The sequence below is a fragment of the Cygnus atratus genome, chromosome 14 (genome assembly GCF_013377495.2).
Source record: "Cygnus atratus isolate AKBS03 ecotype Queensland, Australia chromosome 14, CAtr_DNAZoo_HiC_assembly, whole genome shotgun sequence".
Taxonomy (NCBI): domain Eukaryota; kingdom Metazoa; phylum Chordata; class Aves; order Anseriformes; family Anatidae; genus Cygnus; species Cygnus atratus.
This window is the reverse complement of record NC_066375.1, coordinates 5298360-5318707: the sequence shown is the minus strand read 5'-3', so window position 1 is coordinate 5318707 and position 20348 is coordinate 5298360. Positions and strand designations below refer to the sequence as shown.

At 41.1% G+C, this 20348-nt stretch overlaps 1 protein-coding gene across 2 annotated transcripts in view; it reads right to left on the bottom strand.

Annotated features, from left to right (window-relative positions):
* The window catches only part of CNOT6 (CCR4-NOT transcription complex subunit 6), a 32747-nt gene extending 21300 nt beyond the window's left edge, over nt 1-11447 (bottom strand). Inside the window, exon 1 of one of the 2 annotated variants that reach the window (XM_035560572.2) lies at nt 11219-11447. In XM_035560572.2, the coding sequence (XP_035416465.1) occupies nt 11219-11336 (118 nt within the window). In that variant the 5' untranslated portion in view covers nt 11337-11447. The remainder of the gene's footprint in view (nt 1-11218) is intronic. The other variant, XM_035560571.2, reaches the window with a different exon arrangement.
* Between the last annotated feature and the right edge of the window lie 8901 nt (nt 11448-20348).

The window sequence follows — 20348 nt, the reverse complement described above, 5'->3', positions numbered from 1 at the left end:
AGGTTTATAAACAAAGTTATGACACAGATGCCCAGAACACATTCCAGACTACAAAAATTGAATGAAGAGGACACTGAAGTATGTTTAAGTGCAAATAAAATTGTTTACTATCATGTACTAGGTTATTGCAATTGCATCTAAGAGTTGTAAACACAGAACGGCTTTAAGAGGAGGACAGCTGCCCATTCCTACCCTAGGTCACTCAATCCTAACGTGGAATTAACACTCCTTACCCAAAGAAGCTGAGGTTGGTGGTGTCAACAGCATAAAAGATCTGGCATAGGAAATTAGACCTGGAGTCTTTGACTCCAGGGATGGTACCCAAAGACAGCAGAATGGGGAAATGGTGAACCAAGGCAGACCAGGCTGTTCGTGGAGAGGTGCAGGGGCGGCGAGGATCAGAAAGGGAGAAGAAAAATACTGAAGATTGTGAAGTCAAGGGAGGGCAAGCTGTCAAAAGAAGAGCTGACAAAAGTGGCCAATATGACAAAAGGAGGATGGAGCACTGGCTTTGGCTTCACTCAGGAACAGATCACTAGAGACAAAGCTAAATTTCCCCAGGATTGAGTTGCACCTGCACCAATTGCTGCCTGTCTCTCCAGATTAAAGTAATGAGTGCAGTCAGGTGATTAACAGCCAAGCTAGGTGCTGGTTTAGAAAACTGTCCTGGAAAAGAGAAGGTGTGATTACCGGCAACTGTGTGAGTGGGTGTGCTGCTCTATTAAGCAGGTGCTGCTCTGCTGCTGAAGAGCATTTATAATGAAAACTGGTGCCATTAAGAGCCCAGTCTTGGGAAAAGTCAGTGGCCTAGAAAAGGAGGATTTGGAGGAGGTGCCTGAAGGCCAAGTCATTTTAGCTCCTCTGCTATCTAAAGAAGAATGCAAAAAGATTCGGAGTGCTGCTTGAGAAGGTCTATGGAATGGTAAGTCTGCTTGGTTATAGCAACATGGAATGTAAAAGCTAGAATACAAGGTAGTTAATGATCCAAACAACTCTGTAAAGTACCAATAAATAATGTCTCTAAAATAGAGATGATAGCCTTGGAGAACTACCTTGAGTGGTAGGGCAGAAAAGAGTTTGTTTTACTCCCGTTCTTCTCTTCTATCAGTTCTACAAAGTTGAAAGACTGTGGGGAGATAGCTTTCTGCTTACTCTTGGAATGCTGCTCACCTAGCTATTTTGATTAAAACTTTTTTTCACTTAAAGCAACAACAAAAACCTACAGCATTTCTTCATATCCTAAAATGATTTCTCTAAGACCATAGATGAATTAACTCTATTTCAAAACTAAATGCATTAGACCACTCCTGTAGGCCAAGTTTGCTATTGAGCCTCCATAACATTGATGTCACTATAAATAGAGGTATTATGTTATCTACAGAAAACTTCCTATAAATCCTAGGTTCTTCCATACCAAATTTTAAACTAGGCAAAGAAAACTTTAATTCTAAAACTCTTCTGAAAATCATGAAACATTGAAAACAGCTTAAGTTAATGCTCAGATACAAGTTTAATGTCATCTGATCCAATCAATTATTCTGAAAGAACTATTTTCATATTTACGAAGTGAATATGAAGTTGATATTTATTTTTTTTTTGCCCCACACCCCTCAACTCTAATACTGGATGATCATATCTGACCACTCTTTTGAGGCCTTGTGCCTCTGACCTTTAAGCTCTTTCATGTAATCCAAAGCTTCATTTCAGAATGGACTTCAAGGGCTTTCCCCACAAATATCCGATGCTAAAACTGAATAGTACATCTTGATTTCAAAGTTAATTTGGGATCTTCTTTGCTCCCCCAGCCATTTCCCTTGTGGTTTCACACCACACTAAGCAGAACTAAGCTGGTCCTGCTGTAGTTCCTTCCTCCCCAGGACTTTGCATTTCCACTTCACACTTGCATCAGCAGAAGAAGGTTAAGAGACTTAAACTTGCCAAAATCAAAGGTGGAAGGAAAAAGCAGGAATGTATTTAAGGGTGCCCAGTTTCCTGAATTACAGTAGTAACTGACCTGTGGATTCACAACAGAGCTGTTTATTTGACTGAAACAAAACAACAACATAATTGGTTTTGGCCACGCCTACCTGAAAGCTGTTCTTGCTACGCAGGAAGCAAACTCTTGCTTCCAACTACCCTCATCCATTCATTAGTTAAATAGTAACACTGAACAAAGTCTAAAATCCTAAGTGAAGTCAAAGTACAATGATTCTTAGATAACAAAACTGTAGTAGTTCTAGAAATGTATAGGCTAATAAAAATGTTAACCTGCATTTGAAGAGTTAATCTATGGTTGAGCTTTATTAGGAAGAACAAAAATCATTGCTTTAAACTCTGAATAATGATCCTTTTTAAAGGGAATGCAGAACAGAAATGCATCTAAAAGATACATGGAAAAAAGTCCTTAAGCTAATTTCATAGTGTTGTACTTGTGTTTATGATAAAATTTAAGATTTGTTAAATAACCTGTTCTTTCAAGGATGCTTATTTTGCTCGTTCCCGCTCAAAGTAACACTACCTGTTCTTTAAACAAGTGTTTTCTCAAGATGAATTAAGCTTATTACTTTCATGTTCCCTTCACTGTTGACATTTTATTTAGCAAGTTATGAATTTCTATGGGAATTTAATTACATTTCAGCTTGAAGTAGAGGCAACAGCCCTATGTAAATGGACACTGCCCCTGGCTGGATGACAAGGTGCAACATCTGTCTTCTTACCGAAAAACAACAGGAACTTAAACATGTTTATGGTAAAGGTCAGGCCCTTCAGAATTTCAAGCATTTGAAGGGATGAGTTGAGTCAATGACTGGATTTACACAAACTGGTTAATGATCTTAATCCTGAAAAATATGGGAAAAAAGGATTCATAGGCAAGACACCATAGTGGAGAAGAGAAGCAAACAAGTACCCAATATATCCTGGCTGAACCTCAAGTGTCACATGAAGTAAACTCAGTGTCATTCCGCTAAAGTTATTTGGGACACAGACACAGCCACCTGTCTGCCCGTACAGCCCCATAAAAATTAGAGAAATGTATGTTGTCCTCTGTGTATTTGATACTGTTCCAACGAAGTCTTTGAAACTTTGTGTCAGTCTCATTTTATCTGTTTTATTCAACCTGTATTAATGAAACTTATTTTAAAAAGTTTGATTTAGTTAAAAATCTTAACATATGCTATGACTCTGGTCTTCCTAACCAGTAGCAGGTATAAGCAATAATACTGAAGACTTGCATCCTACTGTGAAATATTGCTTCTGGTAATATTTTGCTGCAATACCTAACTGTGCAAATAAACTGAAGTTCAGAAATGCAGGGGTAAGCCAACACCTTTAAAAAAAAAAAAAAAACCTCCTGAGAATTAAAGCTTCCTCAAAAGAGAGGTAATCCATATTAAAGCAGATCAGAACTAACACTACAAATATTTTGATGCTGAATAAACAGGATTTTAAGGACTGGTCTATCTATTGAAATGCAACCTTACATTTAACACTGTACTAGAGAACATGACTGCTCTGTTGAAACATACAAAGAAAGTGTTACAAGAAAACACAGATCCCTACCACCACCGGTATGCTACTCTTAGGTAAATATCATCTGTTGTGTAAACACCTATTTATTTGTTGAATAGTGTAAAGAGTCTTGGCATTAATAGAAAAAAGCCAATCATCTTTTTTCATAATAGCATTGAAAATATAAAACTAGGAAAAAAATCAGACTGGAAAATTAGCTCAAGGGTAAGACCAGAGTTTTTCAGACTATATACTGTGAGTTCAGAATTTACCTCTCCCTGCAGTGCACATTACAGCTGCTTGCACAGGCAGAAGTGGAGTACCACAGGGGAGCAGCACAAGTATGATTCTTTAAAACAGCCCCTACCCCCAAGAGATTTGGGGAAAATGTCAAGATTCCTTTAATCCAAGGTATAGCTTAATGTTGGAATAATCTAAACTTAAAAGAAACAAACACAAAGTCAATTGCCTCATTTCAAGAGGTCTTTCACTTGGTATGATCGCATACGTGTCAGGGGCTGTTAGCACAGTAAGATTTAATGGCTTCATCAGGGAAGTAATGCTGCTTCATCATATTTTAAGGACTTCTAAAAGCAGAGTTTCACCTGACTGCCAATACAGAACCACAAGCTACCCTTCCTCTTTTGCAGACTTAAATAATGCAGTGGTATGTGAGCGTGCATTACAACCATGTAATAATGTAAGATACTGATTAAGTCAATATATGTTAGCTCACGTGAGTATATCTGAAATATGGCTAATCAGATCAAGTTTAGTTTTGCATAAATAGGTGGTACTACAGAAAACTTGTAAGCTGACAAATGTTTTAATATTCTTTCACAAAATCTATGAAGAGTTAAAAATTCTGCAAAGCCCTTAATCTAACTGAAGCCGACTAAAATGAAATACAACCCTCCTGAAACCTTTAAAAAAGAGGAGGAGGGGAGGGGGGAAAAAAGAGCAAAGCATCCCAGTTCGTATCAACTAAGCCATAAAGTCAAAGGATATGTTTGCTGTTTTCAAATTAGGAAGGCCTGATCAGACTATAGCACCTAAATGGGTCAGGCTTTAAGTTTCATCAAGTCTAAAAATCAGCTAATTCACATTTTTAAAATGAGCACCTTATTAAATGTTAACCTTCAGGTATTTAGAATGTAATAAAGGTTTCTTTGTCCTTAACTACGTGTTTATGGAAACGCATGCTGCCCAGTTACAAGGTGCTTGCCAGGGGTAGGGAGGTTGCCATTTTCCAGTCCTCTCCTCCCCAGCCCTGCCACCCCTCCACTCTACCTCCATCGTGATTTCCCATCAGCTGAGCAACCTGCAGCCCAGTATTTTGATGGAGTACGTGTAACCCTCTGAGCCTTGCAAGGAGTGAAAAATGTATTTACCATAGCTTCACTAATGCAAAGCAGTGATTTTCACTTCCATGTTCAGTTGCTATAAAGATCAGGTTGGGCTCAAAAGAGAACTCTAAAATGTTCAGAGTACAAAAGGCATGTTTCAGCACAAAGGTCCTTGACTGCTCCATCTTTTAGACAGATCTACACAATAACACTTTATCTGAATCATGATAATTCAAATTCCCACCCCTTAGCCTGCTCAACATCTAAGGATTAGAAATAACATTTCCAAATGTTCTCCGTGTAACACAGAGTCCAGATGATTAGAATAGTTCTTAATTATCAGCAATTATACATAATTATGCCTATAGTAAAAGGCTGCTGTATACAAAACAAGCATTAGTGCAAAACCAAATTGCAAAGCAAAGACTGACCTTTAACTGGTATCCCTAGAAACACTTTGGCTAGCTAATGAGTACTACACCACATTCAGATTTTGTATTTTCTATTTCAGAGTATTCTGAAATGCCAATACACTAAAAGACCAGTCAGGTTCACTAATTGCTTTAAGAATTTACTTTCATTACATTATTCTATACTGTACAAATAAGATGGAACCTAGAAGATCAACTCTAAATGGAAAAATTCCATCTTAAAACATTCAGCTTCAAGTTTTAAAAATGTAAACAGATTCTAAGACCAAAGCTCAAAAGCTCTGCCTACAAACACCTTCAGAAAGATAGTGAGAATGGTCTTGTAGACAAAAACATTAATAAACACTAATTCTTATTCCATATCTTGTGTCCAGACAATCATATTTGACAGTTACGATTTCTCATCATGGAAAACTTTTTTGTTTGAAATACTGCATGATTTCTTATCTTTGTGCAACTGAAACCATTCTATATGCTGGCCTATATACCATAAGGATCCTTACCACACTTCCCTTTTTTCCATCTGCAGAATAATTTCCATGTTTCTGTTACTTAGCGGGTGAAAACATGAAGTCGCCATGCATAACGTTACTCTGTATCTTTGCCTTGCAATAGAATTTAACGGTAAGAGACAACCTAATTATTTTATTTGGACATTAGCTTGTTTTCAGTGTTCCTGCTATAGATCTGAATGACTATGACAAAATATTTCAATATCTAGTTCCAAAGTACATTGCCTTCCTAAAAATACTTAATAGATGTTTAAACACACTTGCAAATATTAGTTGCTAAATTAACTAAAGTCCAGCACGTTGCAGAATTCATTTATGCAAGCTCTACCCATCTGACAGAAGCAACCAGACTACTCAGAGATCCTTTACTTTGAATGAGACCAACAAGCCCGAGAATGTTGTTTCACAACCACTCTCCTGTACAGCAAAGACCACTCGAGATTCCTCTGTTGACCCCATATTCTGCTTCATCACCCTGCTCAGTTGTGTTGGAGCAACTGCTGGTGAGCCAATGCTGTAAGCCAGCAATGATACCCAGCTAGGAAGGTGGGTTTTGGTGGTGGCGGTTTCAAAAATTAACGCTTTAGTCATGTCACTGGTTGGTTTTCAGCACTCTTCCAAAGATAGTTGCGCTATCTTTGGTTGTACTGACACAGGTTATGTGAGGTAATGAACAACCCGTGTAGCAGTTTTCCCAGCTCTGCCACTGGAAAGAAAAGTCTTCACATGCTGCTATTCTTAATTCCTATGTGAATTGTGATTATACCAGAAGACACCACGGGGCTACCAAATCTATTGCTCCCTGCACAGGAAACACCTGTGCCAGCACAGGCAGCTATTGTAAAATCAGTTCCCAAATCTCCAGGATTAGATCTTTCATGATGTTCCTCAGCAAAGATTACTTTCTAGTTTTAGCTATTTTCCAAAGATCACTTGTTCCTAAAAACTCTTGTCCCTGAAAGTACTCGTCTATTTACAGACAGACTGTGATTAAGGCAGCACTGAAATTCCTCTGTTTGAGTCCACAGGACCTTTGCTTTGTCAGGCAACCCTCTTCTATCGGGTGGACAACTGTTAAAACTTTAAAACAAGAATGAACAAGAATTCATGGTGAAAGCTTGACGTAAAACATCTCAATGCTTTTTATTATTCAGCCGTTTATGATGCAGGCTCATTGTTCTGACAGGAGATACAGATCAGACTGCATACATGCAAATCTTGCTTTGCTTTATTTTAGTTTTGAGTCTTCCTGTCTTTGCAGGTGTTGTTTCACTGAGTTCCAAAAAGCATGTGAAAGGATCTGTCTGTGAAGCACAGCCAGTTTTTTTTTCTGATCTCTGACCTGCAAACTGATATAAACAGAAACTTCTGTGGGGCTCCATTTAAGCCAGATCAACTTGCAGGATCCATGCTTCACTCATTAATACACTCCAAAACACGAGTAGTAAAGCTACATGGATCATCTGAAATGTGAAGGACACTAAGTTATGGTACCCTTCATGGTCTCCTAACCATGGCAAAGGGCTGTACCCTAACACCATGATCTATCACTTGAATTGTTTTAGTGTGTTCTACAAAGCCCCAGCCTTCAAACTGGCACTGAGATTCCCCCTTTCCTCAACAAGGCAGCAAAGAGCTCAAGGAGGCTTTGGAGGTATCACTGTGAGAAAATGGTACAAAGTCTTTAGGACAGCCTTAAGCAAGAAGCTGCTCAATTTGCCTACCAGGAACATACAAGACACAAGAAAATCATCAAAGTATCAGGGCTCTTATCACAGTATCTACATGGCGGCCTCCATAAAATACCTAACATGTTTACCAGTTTAAAAAAAAAAAAGAACCACAAAAAAACCCTCTTCCTTCAGAGCTCCATTACAGTACAAACCGGAATACTAACAGCAAGTATTTTATTTCTCAAGTAAACAACTATGTATACATTTTCTGCTCCTAGCCCCTCCTTGATCCCTTTGCTAAAAAAAGCCCTCTGAGGCATTAAAAAAAGGATTCGTGTTGCAGTCCTACAAAAGAGAAAATGGAGTTGTTGCCAACTTTTTTTTTTTAAATAAATAAGCACCATCTTGGAAGCGTAATTAGTAGCTCGAAAGGATATGTTAAGCATTTAAACTGCTTTTTCTATGGGGCCTGCCTAAGCACTTGTACGCTTCAAGACTTCACCTGCAGAAATCACTCAATTAGAAAGTGTGAGTGCAAGTCCCCAAGCTTATGCTAAGCTTCCTTGTTGAGTGGACTTCTACAACCTCATCTCAATGCGGGAACGATTTATGTGACTTAATACAATGCTAATAATCTGGCATGATATTGTACAATAAACACACCTCCAAGTGTGAAGCACCAACGCTGAAGGGGAATACAAAGCAGATGAAACCCTGCGGTGACTCAGTCTGAGCACTTTATGTATAAAACCTTCAAAATTACACCACGAAGAAGTCTAAATTTAAACTGGATGGAAAATAGCGTAAGCTCTTAGTACATTGAAAAAAATAACCTTGATACATTGTATGCAATAGGGCAAAGGCCAACCTCTGTATCATGCAACTAGGACTAAAATCTAGAGGAAGGGTCTGTTGAGATTATTTTCATGGGGTTTTAAGGCAAATAGTACCTTTTAAGTTCATCATATGTTGTTATTACCTTTGAATACTACATATTTCATCTAAGAAAAAAATAAAACCTGTATGTGACATTTGTTGTATGTTCTTTCAGTTATGAAGACTGAAAGGCATTTTCATTCATAAAGGTACAGCCTGCATATAATCTTCACTGGACGTGGCCCCAGTTGGGCCGTGGATGTAATGTTACAAGCTGCACTCATGCACTCGTACAGCCAAAATTACATGACAAAACAACAGGACAATTTTAGACCTCAATAGTCTGATAGCAAACAGAACCAGGAGGCCTGCAGCCTCTGCAGCAGGGGCTGCCTGTTGTAGCAGGTGCTGCACAACTGGAATTAGGGATTCACCACCCAGCCTCCTAGGCATGGTGGCAATACAAACAATAGCACACACTGCACTACAAGCAAAAATACTTCACTTTTTGGTGATAGTTTAGCAAGACCATTTTTATTTACACTGCCATGTTTTTAAAAATAGTTATTTTTTGTTGGTCAGTTGGGAAAGTGTTTTCAGTTTGCTCAATCCTGGGAGAATTCTACCCCATTTTAAAGAACGTTTTCCATTATGCATATTGCACTTGCATAGAAAATAAGTCTTCCTAATATCTAGTACTGACTGATCTTAATGATTTTTACCTTGATGGGTACCATGCTCATTCAATTTGTGGCCCTTTGTGACATGTTTTCAAGTCTTCATATATAAAACATCAGAAGTATTTACCTGCCCATGCAGTATTACAGTTTCATCTATCTTTATATTTCAGATCTTCCTCTAAAATTCAAGCAAAGTAACCAGCCTGAACACATCAAGACTGTATTCAGAGTTCAACTTCAAAATGCAAACTGAAAAGGGGTGCATGGTAGTATCCTTTTTATAAATGGACTGATCCAAGCGATTCAGGTGAAAAGTGAGTAAAGAGTTAATCCAAATGCGAAGGGCTCCATTTCAGTAATAGCATGAATAAAACCCCCACAGAAGGCTTCATTGCTAGCAGCAAACTCCACAGAGTCCAGATGAACCAGCAGGAAGAACAGAGGGTGGATAATCCTGTAAAATTACCCCAGTGGAAATGTTGATAAATTCCCAATTACGAGACCTGCTCTAGAATGAAAGAAAAATGCAAGATACAACACAATTACCAGTCAACACTTGCACATCTTCGCATTTAAGCCAGACAAAAACCACAGGTATTTCTTAATCCCTTGAATTTTGAATTAGTTACCCATTGTGGTGAAATCTAGATTAAGAAAATAAGACCCAGAAAAAAAAAAAAAAAACTGGAGATCTGCAACTCTGCTTATAAAGCAAACACCTGCCTGTGGAGTTATATTTTCACTAGTAGAGTTTTCTGTGTGTTTACAGAGACAGATATCTGTAATGAAAAAAAAAAAAGGCAACAACACCAAAACCCAACCCTGTTTTACTGTATTTGTTCTGACTGTATTTTTGTGTGTCTAAATGCAAATAAAGCTTCATGTGAATTTTTACCATTCATGGAAAAATTACTGATAAGAACGCATTCACAATACACATGTGTATCAAGATGGAGAGGCAGATGTACAGATACGTACTTTTCTAGAGCTTTATCTGATCCCAAGCTTAAAGTTCTCTACGAATTGTAACCCAGAAGCGGTGCGGCGCGGGATCCAGCCCTACTGACCCACTTCTGCGCTTCAGCGTGCGCCCACCTCGGGATTTCAGCCCCTGCAGACCCGTCCCAGAGCCTCCCTAAAACCCACCCACCTCGCGGCTGGCTCAGTGAACGAATAATCGCCTGCTGGGAAGTTCTGGAAGCCCGCAGCCCCCACCGCGCCGAGCGCGGAGGCCCCGCGGGAGGCCCTGTCCCAAATCCCCTCTGTTTATCCCCGCATGTGTGCGCCCCCCCCCCGCCCCACATGTCAGCGCAAGCCCAGCCTCCCGCTCGCCTGCATTGGCCGCCGGGGCTGGCAATCAGGCCCCGAAGCCTACCCCCGGTTTATTTCCCTTCTCCCCAAGGCGAGCAGGGCCGCTCCGGCCTCCCGGTGCCCGCCAGGCCTCGCCCCGCGGCCGCCAGCCCCCGCGGCCCGGGGCCGCCGCGCGGAGCCGCCCCAGGAAGGCCGGCTGGAAAATGGGGGCTCTGGACGATCATCAGATTGATGTCATTTCCCTCTGCCTTTGTTTAATTATTTTAAACTCGATCGCCCGGTTGGAGAAGAAAATAAAAAATAAAAATAAAGAAAGAAAGAACTTAAGGCTTCCAGATGCCATTATACTAATTTCTCCTAATTGCCTCCCCGATGCAAATAAAGCCGGGCTCTTCGGCGAGAAGCCGCCCGGCTGCCCCTCGGCGGGGTGCGCAGCGCCCAGCCCCTGCCCCGCGGCTCCTGCCTGCGCCCTCCGCGGCCCGCGGAGCCCCCCTCGGGGGGCGGCGTCGTTGTCGCCGTCGTCGTCCCCCTTCTCTTCCTCCTTTCCCTTCCTCCTTCCCTCCATCATCATCTCCGCCACGGCCGCCGAGCGCTGCCCCGCGGGCTGCCCCCCCCTCCGCCGGGGCAACCCCTCGCCCCCTCCCCGCTCCGTGCCACCCCCAACAAAACACCCCCTCCCCTTCCTCCCCAAACTCTAAGGGACCCCCCCCTTCCCTTCTCGCCATAACAACGCCGCTCCCCTCCCCCATCACCCCCCCCCCAACAATTAATTAACCCCCGCAGCCCCGCTCCCCCCCCCCCACCGTCCCCCTTGAGCACGAGCCCCCCCTCGAGGCGAGGCGCCGCGGCCGCACGTCGCCCCGCCGCCCCGCTCCCTACCTGTGGCTGCAGCATCCCCGTCCCCCGCCGCCCTCGCTCCGCCGCCTGCCTGGCTCTTTGTTTCCTGCCGCGGGCCGGACGGGAGAGCGGCTCCCCCCCGCCTCCTCCTCACACTCATTGAAAGCAAACAAGCATCATGGCGGCGGTGGCGGCGGCGGCGGCTGCGGGCGGGCCGGCCCTCCTCCTCCTCCTCCTCCCTCTCCTCCTCCTCCCTCTCCTCCTCCTCCTCCTCCTCCTCCTCCTGCTGCTGCCGCCCCGCCTGCCGAGGCCGCCCACACTCCGCGGCTGCGCAGCCTCAGGCCGCGGGGTGCCGCTGAGGGGGCCGCGGGAGTTGGGGTGGGGGTGCAGGGGGTCCGCAGAGGGCCGGGGGGTGGGGGGCAGTGTGTCACGAAACGGCGGTTGGTTTTGTTGTGGGCTTGGTTTTGGGGGGGTTGTTTTTGGGGGGGTTGTTTTGGGAGGGCTTGTTTTGGGGGAATTGTTTTGGGGGGATTCCGTAGGAAGTCGAGGAGGGGGAGGCATGTGGGCGAGGAGCGAAGGAGGAGACGGAAAAGTAGATAAAAGTAGCACGTCAGGCGTATTTTTAAAGGCTGAGCTGGTGTAAATGATGTACAGCAGCGAAACAGTTCCCAATGTGAGTCCAGGAAGCCTAATTAAAGTGATCACTTGATTTAACTTTAAATTCTCCTGCATAAGTATGAATCTAGAACGCAGGCTTGCAGCATATGACCTCGGGCATGATGTGGATAGCATGTTGAGTGCCCCTTAGTGCAGGGGATCATCTATATATCCCTTCTATACATGTATGTACCAAATCCATGCCTCAGATCCTTTTCTGTGAGGTTTTCATGAAGTGTTCGCCATGAAATGGCCACCGACTTCCCGTCGGCACCCCTGCTGAAACTCACGTTGCACATCGTTTTCTTATTCAATTAATGGATGTTTACCCAGATACCTCGAAAAATAAAAGACATTGTTTTCAAGTGTAGTTACTGCTGCCACTGTGTGAAAAGATTTTACTGTAAGATGCGAGAAATTGTGCTAAGAGGTGGTGGGAAGGTACCATCAGTGGTGTGGTACTGGCCAAAGCTATAAATAACAATTGCAAAATGAAGTGAATTTCCCTTGATTATCATACTGTTGTAATGTTCAAGCATTGGTGATGCGGCAGCAAATGTGCACCACCTCATCAAAAGGAATCGTAAAGAGAAAAATCCCAGATATCCAACCCTGTTTCTGAAATCAGAAAGCTGAAAAAGAATCAAAGCCTCACCTGTTTTGGTATAACTGGATACATATCTGGAAGTAAAGGGTACTCTCATCGTGCAGCAAGGCCTTCTAACAGTTTAAAGGCAGAACTGAATCTGGTTCTGCTGAGGAACACCAGCAGTAACCCACGAGAGCCGCGCTTTGAACAGAAAGGCCTCTGGCATGCTGCGTACCGAGTCTGCTCCTAAAACCTCCTTCTCAGAAAGGCTTAGCCCTGTGGCACTCAGTTTGGGAAATAATCGTGCTGTACTTCAGATTTCTGTTCGGCCTTATCGTATCACATATCTGAAGGGTTCTCAGATGATAAACTGTCTCCCTGCCGCAAGGCGCAGTGCTGCGTTAGAGATACCTGAGCTGGCTCAGTTACTGGATGCGGCACGGGCTCTGGCAGCAGTGCTGTATCTGCTTCCAGTGGCTCTGGAGAGCTGACAGTCATTCAGAACTAGGTGAAGTAGCTCTACATGTCATTCTCCTGCACTGTATGTGTTTTCCTTCCGATAACCAGCTGTCCCACACATTCTTCAGTTAATACTTTCTAGGTCAGATATGGCCTCAGTAGACAGTATCGTTTTGCCTGGAGCTAATTCTCCAAAAGCAGTAGTAAAGTCTTTGAGTGTGTTGCAGGATTTTCCAGGAACTGCTTCTCAGCAAAGAAAACTCAGCTGATCACAAGTCTCTAGAAAATGCTTGCAGGGAAACTTCATTCCTCGGGGGTGGATGCTGGGGTAATATTACAGTAGATTTGGAAAGGTCTACTGGCAAGGGCCTTCACTAATGCAAATGGAAAGCAAATGGCAGAAAATACTAGCAATTCTCAAATAATTGACATAAGCAAAAAAGAGCATTAAAAGAATGAAATCAATCACAAAATAATTCTCTACTGCCCATTTTAAAACTAATAGTAGATCACAGCCATTTGGCAAATTTCAAGTTAATTAACTTTCTGAAATCTTTACTTTTTTAACTTCTAAAAAAAAAAACCAACACAGTGATATTTGAAGAGTCTAAAGTTACGGCCTTTTACGTTAACAGCTTTTGTTTGAACTGAATATTTGCTTGTGTGGTTTGAAGCAACAAAATGAGGTAAAAACATGTATGTGGTTTTTTTAGAAACTGTTGTGCTGCACTGAGTTTCCTGTGCAGAAGTGCTGCTGCTCCTCTGTACATATGATTAACTTTTGCTCCGCATGTTATCAAACCTGTAACCATGCAAACTCTGGAGCAGATGGCCAGTGCTGGTATCGGTATTTCTGGTCTGGGTGCCTAATGAGATCTAAGAGCGTAACATGAGCCTCTTTCATTTTATCTGTCTCACATGGTGGATAGGCTTCATGCAAGTGCTGTTGTTGCTCAAGGTCACAGATTCATCAATCAAAAGAGACCCCTTCCCATTAATCTTTTACCTGCCCCTGAGAGTTTCCATACATCGGAGCTGCCGTGTCTCATGGAGTACAGTTGCCCTGAGCTCAGGATGGTGCTGTTGTTAGAGAATCCAATTAGAGCAGAAATTAATCACTTCTTTTTAACACTATTAAATTTACTGAGCTTTTCATTCATTACCCATACACAAAAATACCTTTTTGCACTGTGGAGCAAGGCTTTGGGTGGCTGCCTTGGGCAGCTTGTGACACACACCCAAACAAAGGTGAGCGTCTTCCAACCCTGCTCACCTTACACTTGGAGCTAGGAGGATTTGCTGTGAGTAGCTTAAAAACTCTTAGCACCCCCTTCTCCCTGTCATCTTCCCTCTTTGTGTACAAGGTAGGGGCTGGGGACTGTGTCTGGGAGGACTCAGGGAGTTTTGCTTTGTCCACGCTGCTGGCACTCGCAGCTGTTTTGAGGACCTGTTGCCTCCATGCCCTGACAGGGATGTGAAACTTGTGGTAGAGAGTTGTCTCTGTGGCAGGGTTACAGTACTTTTTTCTTTGCTTTAATGGCCAAATTTAGTGAAACTGTTATCTTTGAAGTACCTATATACAGCTGTGCAGCAAAGACTTGTTTGACTTCTAAATTCTTTGGGCTAGAAGACACGTCCTTCATCCTCCATGGCTCATACACGATGAGTGAACTGATGAGACGTCACCCTGTCATGACAGAACAAGTGCAGAGCCGTCACAGCTTATGAAGCCTCTGATGTCTGTGGTTACAGAAGAGGTGAACAAGGAAATTTGCAGTGCTTTCACCTCTCCCACTTTCTGTGCCCAAGAAATGTGAAGGAACAATAAAACTGGAATATAAGGAAGCGAAAAATGAACCAAAGAAGAGTTGAATTACAGCAAAGCAGGGGAGATAATCAGGAAGAAAGAAGGGAGAGGAGGTAAGGGATCTCAAATAGGAAAGAAGAACTTAGCTATGATCTGTATTTTCAATATATCCAGGTAGAGAGACAGGGATCTGAATTGCAAAATAGCTTCCATCACTATTGTGATCAGTGGGATCGCTGCTCTGAACATGGAGCATTCCTAAAATGACAGGTAGTCTGAAATATGACATCTTAGCGCTCTCAGTTTGGACATTTAAAATCATTACATATTTGATGATTTCAGCCTTCAGTTTTATGGCCTGTTCTCCATCTATCAAATGAATGTAAGAGTGTCTTCTGTCGCAGCTGGATAATGAAGATAAATCTTTAATGTTTATTGAGCATTAAAACTTCAGTTAAAGTCCCATACAAAAAGCATCGAGGCAATTAATATTCCTGCTTTCCTCTGCATGGACTGTAGCTTCCAGAAGACTTGTATGCAAGAAGATAATTGAAAACTCACCTTATGCATATCCACAACAGTCCTGAATTAAGGAATTTTAATCCTGGGATGGCACAATTTGTAGGTACTTGGCTGCAAAGCAAAGTAATGCTAATGTACATAGTTATACAGATATGCTCTAAATACATAAAAAGAAGTTAAACACGATGAAAATTTTTCGGATATTTCTGTCTAGAAATACCTATGTCTAATATGAATATTTCCATAGTGAGAGGAGAATTTCTAACTCCTTGTCAGTTATGGATGCTAACGCTGAGTTCTGCCATCACCTGAGATGCTTGCATGCCATGTTTACAAGACTACTTTAATTATATAGATACTTAAACCATTATCAGGTCTGTAACAGACTAAAAAGTGTATTAAATTTTGTTCTCTACTGTAATCTTGCAGGTCTATGGAACATTCAGTCATTAATCTTTTTCTAGTATGTACATTTGTGCTATACTGTAGTATTAAAGTAACAGATCAAAGAATGCTATGATTCTTACTTGTCGTAATCAAATAATAAAATCTGAACATCATTAAGAGGCTGAATTGGAATTATGAACCATGATATTGTTTTCCAGACTGTAATTTTTTAGGTACTTTTAAAGAAAAAAATAAGGTGATTTTTTAATTCTTACAAATTTTTGTCTCTAGCATCACCTCTTCAGCTCTTTCTCCAAGAAAATGGCCATCTTCTCATATTAAAACTAAGATACTGATACAAAAGAAAAATTAAAAGGTATGACCTGCACACATTCATTACGCAGGCAGAGCTCCTAGTTGCATTCAAAGCTCAGCAAAAGGAGCAAAGGCTTTGTCTTGCATGGCAAGAGCTTTTACATATGTGAGTTCAGTGAGCAAATAGTGAAAATTGCTATGAAATATTTCAATTCCCAGTTATGGAGTCACAACTGAGAGGTTTAATGGCATTACTGATGTAAGATGGAGGGATTCTCATTAGTGGAAAGCCAGATGCTCATACTGCCAATTCAGCTTTTTGGTCCTTTTTACCATATCCTCTTCTCTTTGTGTTTCTCTTTGGTGTTTCTTTTCCTTCTTCTGTCAGTATCTTATTTTTTTCATCTTTATTCATTGTTGCTTTCTATGCTTTTCTCTATCAACAGAAACATATTTACTTGCAAGCTGATCCCATCTGTGCTCCTGTGTTGTAAAGCTTCCCCCTGCAGTGGCACTGCGTGTCTGGTTTAGTTTCATATGACTGAGAAGAAGTTCCAATGTACAGAAGTGCCAAGATTTCAAACTGCTTATCAGACAGGCAGGGTACTTGCACTTGGGCATGGTTTAAAAAAAAAAAAAAAAAATGAGGGTGTGCAATTTTTTCTTGTGTAAAGAAATGCAATAATACCACAATATTTTGATGCTTGATAGTTCACTGAAATAGGAGACTTTTGAAATTTTAATTCATTTGGGCCTCTCATGCTTGCACTGTTTCCTGCTCATGAAGCAGAATATATGGGGGACTGTAACTCAGATATGCACTAAGCTGTCCTTGCTGCAATCTCATACCTTGCAAATTAAGTAGGATCAGGACTCAAAGGAGATAACTAAGGAAACCTTTGTCCTGGAGGAAATTACTGTGAGTTAAAAAGTGATGGTTTTTCTCTTAATAAAAATTGAACTAATGCTCCAGTGTGGCACGAGGAAACTCTTCAGCTTACAAAGCTACTATCTTTGAGGAAATATATATGTTAATCCAGCTGTCATGCATAAATTCTCATTTGGAGTCTGATCTAATTCCCATTGAAGTAGGGATGGACTCAATCTACTTAAATTTCTCCATGCTGTTTCATGGCTTTCCACTATCTTCATCTGTTGTATCACATTACTATGTGTGGGTAGAGTTGCCACATTCCACCCATGACACAACTGTTTCAGTGGCAAGTGAAGTGATACGTGCATATGGTATATGCAGTCCTTACACAAGCCATTTGCTTGTAGACAGCTATCTATGAAATTAGGGGAAGTTATGGAGGCTTCTTGAATATAAAGTCCATTTGCTGTTTTATTAGAAGACTTTGCAAACTTTATCTTCACCATAACCTTACTTTTGATAGACAGAATGAGTGATATAGTTTACTTTTTGTAAATTAGTAACTTGTTTTAATTACTTTGAATAACAATAAAATGGTTGCATGAAGCTTTGATGATCAATCTCTACAATTTTCTTGCATCAAACCTTAGGCACAAATTAAATAACAGAAAATGACTTCATACATTTTCCATATTGTAGTTACACATAATCTTTCTTTTGCTACCTGTTTCACATTTCCAATATGTTTTCTTCACTGCTGCATGTTTTGCGTGAGAGATCATTATTTATCTGAAGAGTTTTGTCTAAGGACAGTCTCTGAATTTGAAAAATACACTTTAATCATGAGGATATGATAGGTAGTAATATTTTTTTTCCATTGGTAGTTACAAAAACTGCGACTGAATAAATTTAGCTAGCAGTTAAATGTGGATATTTGTATATTTTTCTTTCATCTGAATTGACAAAATACCTTCCTTAGGCACCAGATTTGTGGAGAGGAGGAGCAATATAGTCTTGGCTGAAGCGCATTTAAGATCACAGGGAGTATAATTAAATATTAAAAATCAGAATCTGTTTTTTGTCATGGAGCTACACATTAGATTGTTTCCTAGATTGTTTTGTGTGGAGCTGGGTCCCTTGCTCTGGGACACCCAAGGGTAGGAGTCACCTAAATGGATGCGGGCATATATTGAACATGTGTGTGAGCTGGTCACCGTAGGCTGCTTTTATAGTCAGTGGAGTCTATGGCACACATCTTTGGTGCTGTAATTTCTTTTCAAAGGATTTAAAATCACATATTGGAGCTGAAAGTAAGAAACTTGCAAGGGATTTGTTTCAAAGGGCTGGGAGACCTCAGTAAGCTGAACAAATGCTAAATACTCTTGCAAATAGGAGATGCTTGACTCAGTTCTTATGGACATGCTTTCCAAAATGTTGCACAATTGAACTGCATTTGCTCAGAAAAAGATCAAAATAATTACTTGCTTCTCAGGTGATCTCTACATGTGATAGGAAGAAAAATTGTCCAATGTTTACAGCTTGTGATTGGCTTGGTGCATTAAGTTTTTTCCACTCTTTCCAAAATATTAGGCACTTTGAATAAATGCCTTCAGTAAGGGCAAAAAGCCAAGCTGAATGAGCCACCACTCTAATCTGTTCTTGTTTCCTTTGTGTCCAGAATTGTTGGATTGCAGATTGAAAAACGGACAAAAAGTTGTGTGACAAAATTCAAAACATTTCAGCGTAATGCAACAACCTGAGACAACAACCACCTTTGCAAAAGCATGTCTCTCAATGCTCCTGAAGAACTGGCAAATGCTCAGCAAGCACAACACGGAGACAACTGGCAGTGTGAGTCATTTTTGCATGTGACTGTTGAATGTGACAGATTGAGAATTGCAAGGAGTACGAGTTCATGCTATGAGAATGAAGAAAACCAGCATCCGCCCGCTGGCTTAAACCTACGAATAGATGTGGAGTGCTGCGGAAGCAAAATATCATCAAGGTTTTGAAAAAAATGGTTTTAGAACACGTTATTTTATTCTTTTGCTCATTTTTATTTCAGCACAGATTGTCTCTTTCTTTTATTTGTTGCAAATGGAAAGTAAGAGCCCTTGAAACATATTTGTAAAGCCTGAATTGCTAATAGCTTATTCCCCTTTTAGCTTTTTCTCTGAGTACCTTTTGCCTTTGTTCTTCATGCTGATGCTGGATCAGCCTTTTTATTCCTTGGTAGATACTGCTCCAGCACATTGGCTAGACAGAAACAGTTTCAAATAAAACTGGGGCAAATGTTATAGAAATGGTCGCTTCCAGTCCAAGATGATTTGCTTTTAGAGCAAACTGTAACAGGCTTGGGAAGACCAAGGAAGTTACCAGTGTAATCTGTACTGCAACCAAGCCTTCTGTCACAGTTTGATCACAATATTAAATCTAAGTAATTTATTAATTAAATTTAGCCACACTTTATTTTCATATACCTTCTTTGAGAAGATAATATCTTTCCTAATTACTTGTTAATTAATCTTAAGTGTGGTAGTACAGATGAGCACCTAGGCTGTTCAAGACAAACCTGTAATGTGTTCTGCACTGAGTTAGTGTTTGAAGTTTGCTGCTCAGCTATATGATGTTGTTATATAATAGCTTTTTAAAAAAAGTGTGCTTGAACAAGTAGTTGTAGAGCTGTTTTGTGGGTGTTGGATGAGAGGTACCATAGGACCCTTGCAAACATAAAAGCCTCAGCATACAGACTGTGAAGCATACAGGTGGAGTTTTGATGTATCCAGATTTTTTTCCACTTCTTTTTCTCCTGTAATATCTTACCCATAGCAATGGGTTCTGGACATACATGACTCTGGTTACAACAGTTTTGACCAGATCATTTTTCTCCTTTAATTACCTACTTGTCAGGACTTTGGGAGGATGATTCCTGGGAGTCCTTTGCTGCACTGAATAGTAAATACCTAGACCAAATCCACTGGCCTCCATTTTACTTTGCAAATAATTATGGGTATTTTGTTAACACAAGAAGGGCCCAGACCTTTGTTCCCTAATGTGCCAGGCATACTCTGTTTGCTCACCACAGCAACAGAAAAAGGTTAAGTACATTCTTTGTATTTGTGAGCGCTGGGCCAAGTTACTCCCGTCAGCCCTAGGTGATTTATTTCTCCAGATTCACGCTGCTGGTTTGACGTCGATGACCTGGTGGGGATGTGTGGAAGCTAAGTGACCTGTACAGCAATTTATTTATTTAAACCTGTATTTATTCAGAAAGTCTTTTGCCATTGGTTGCCGTAACAGCTGTTGGTTTGTAACAGCAGCTGCCCTTCGGTAATGTGCTGGCAGATGATGATGGGCCACAGGGAAGTGAGTGTGCGGAGCTGTTGCTGTTGTTTTCTCTATCTCAGTACCTCCATGTGCATTCAGGGCTCTGACATTCAGGGCTCTGACATAGGTATGAAATTGCTCCAGCTTGGGCACCGTTCAGAGCTACCTTCTAACCTCATCTCCTAATTCTAATGTTGCTCTTTCTTGAACATACTCACAAATTTAAAAAAAAAAA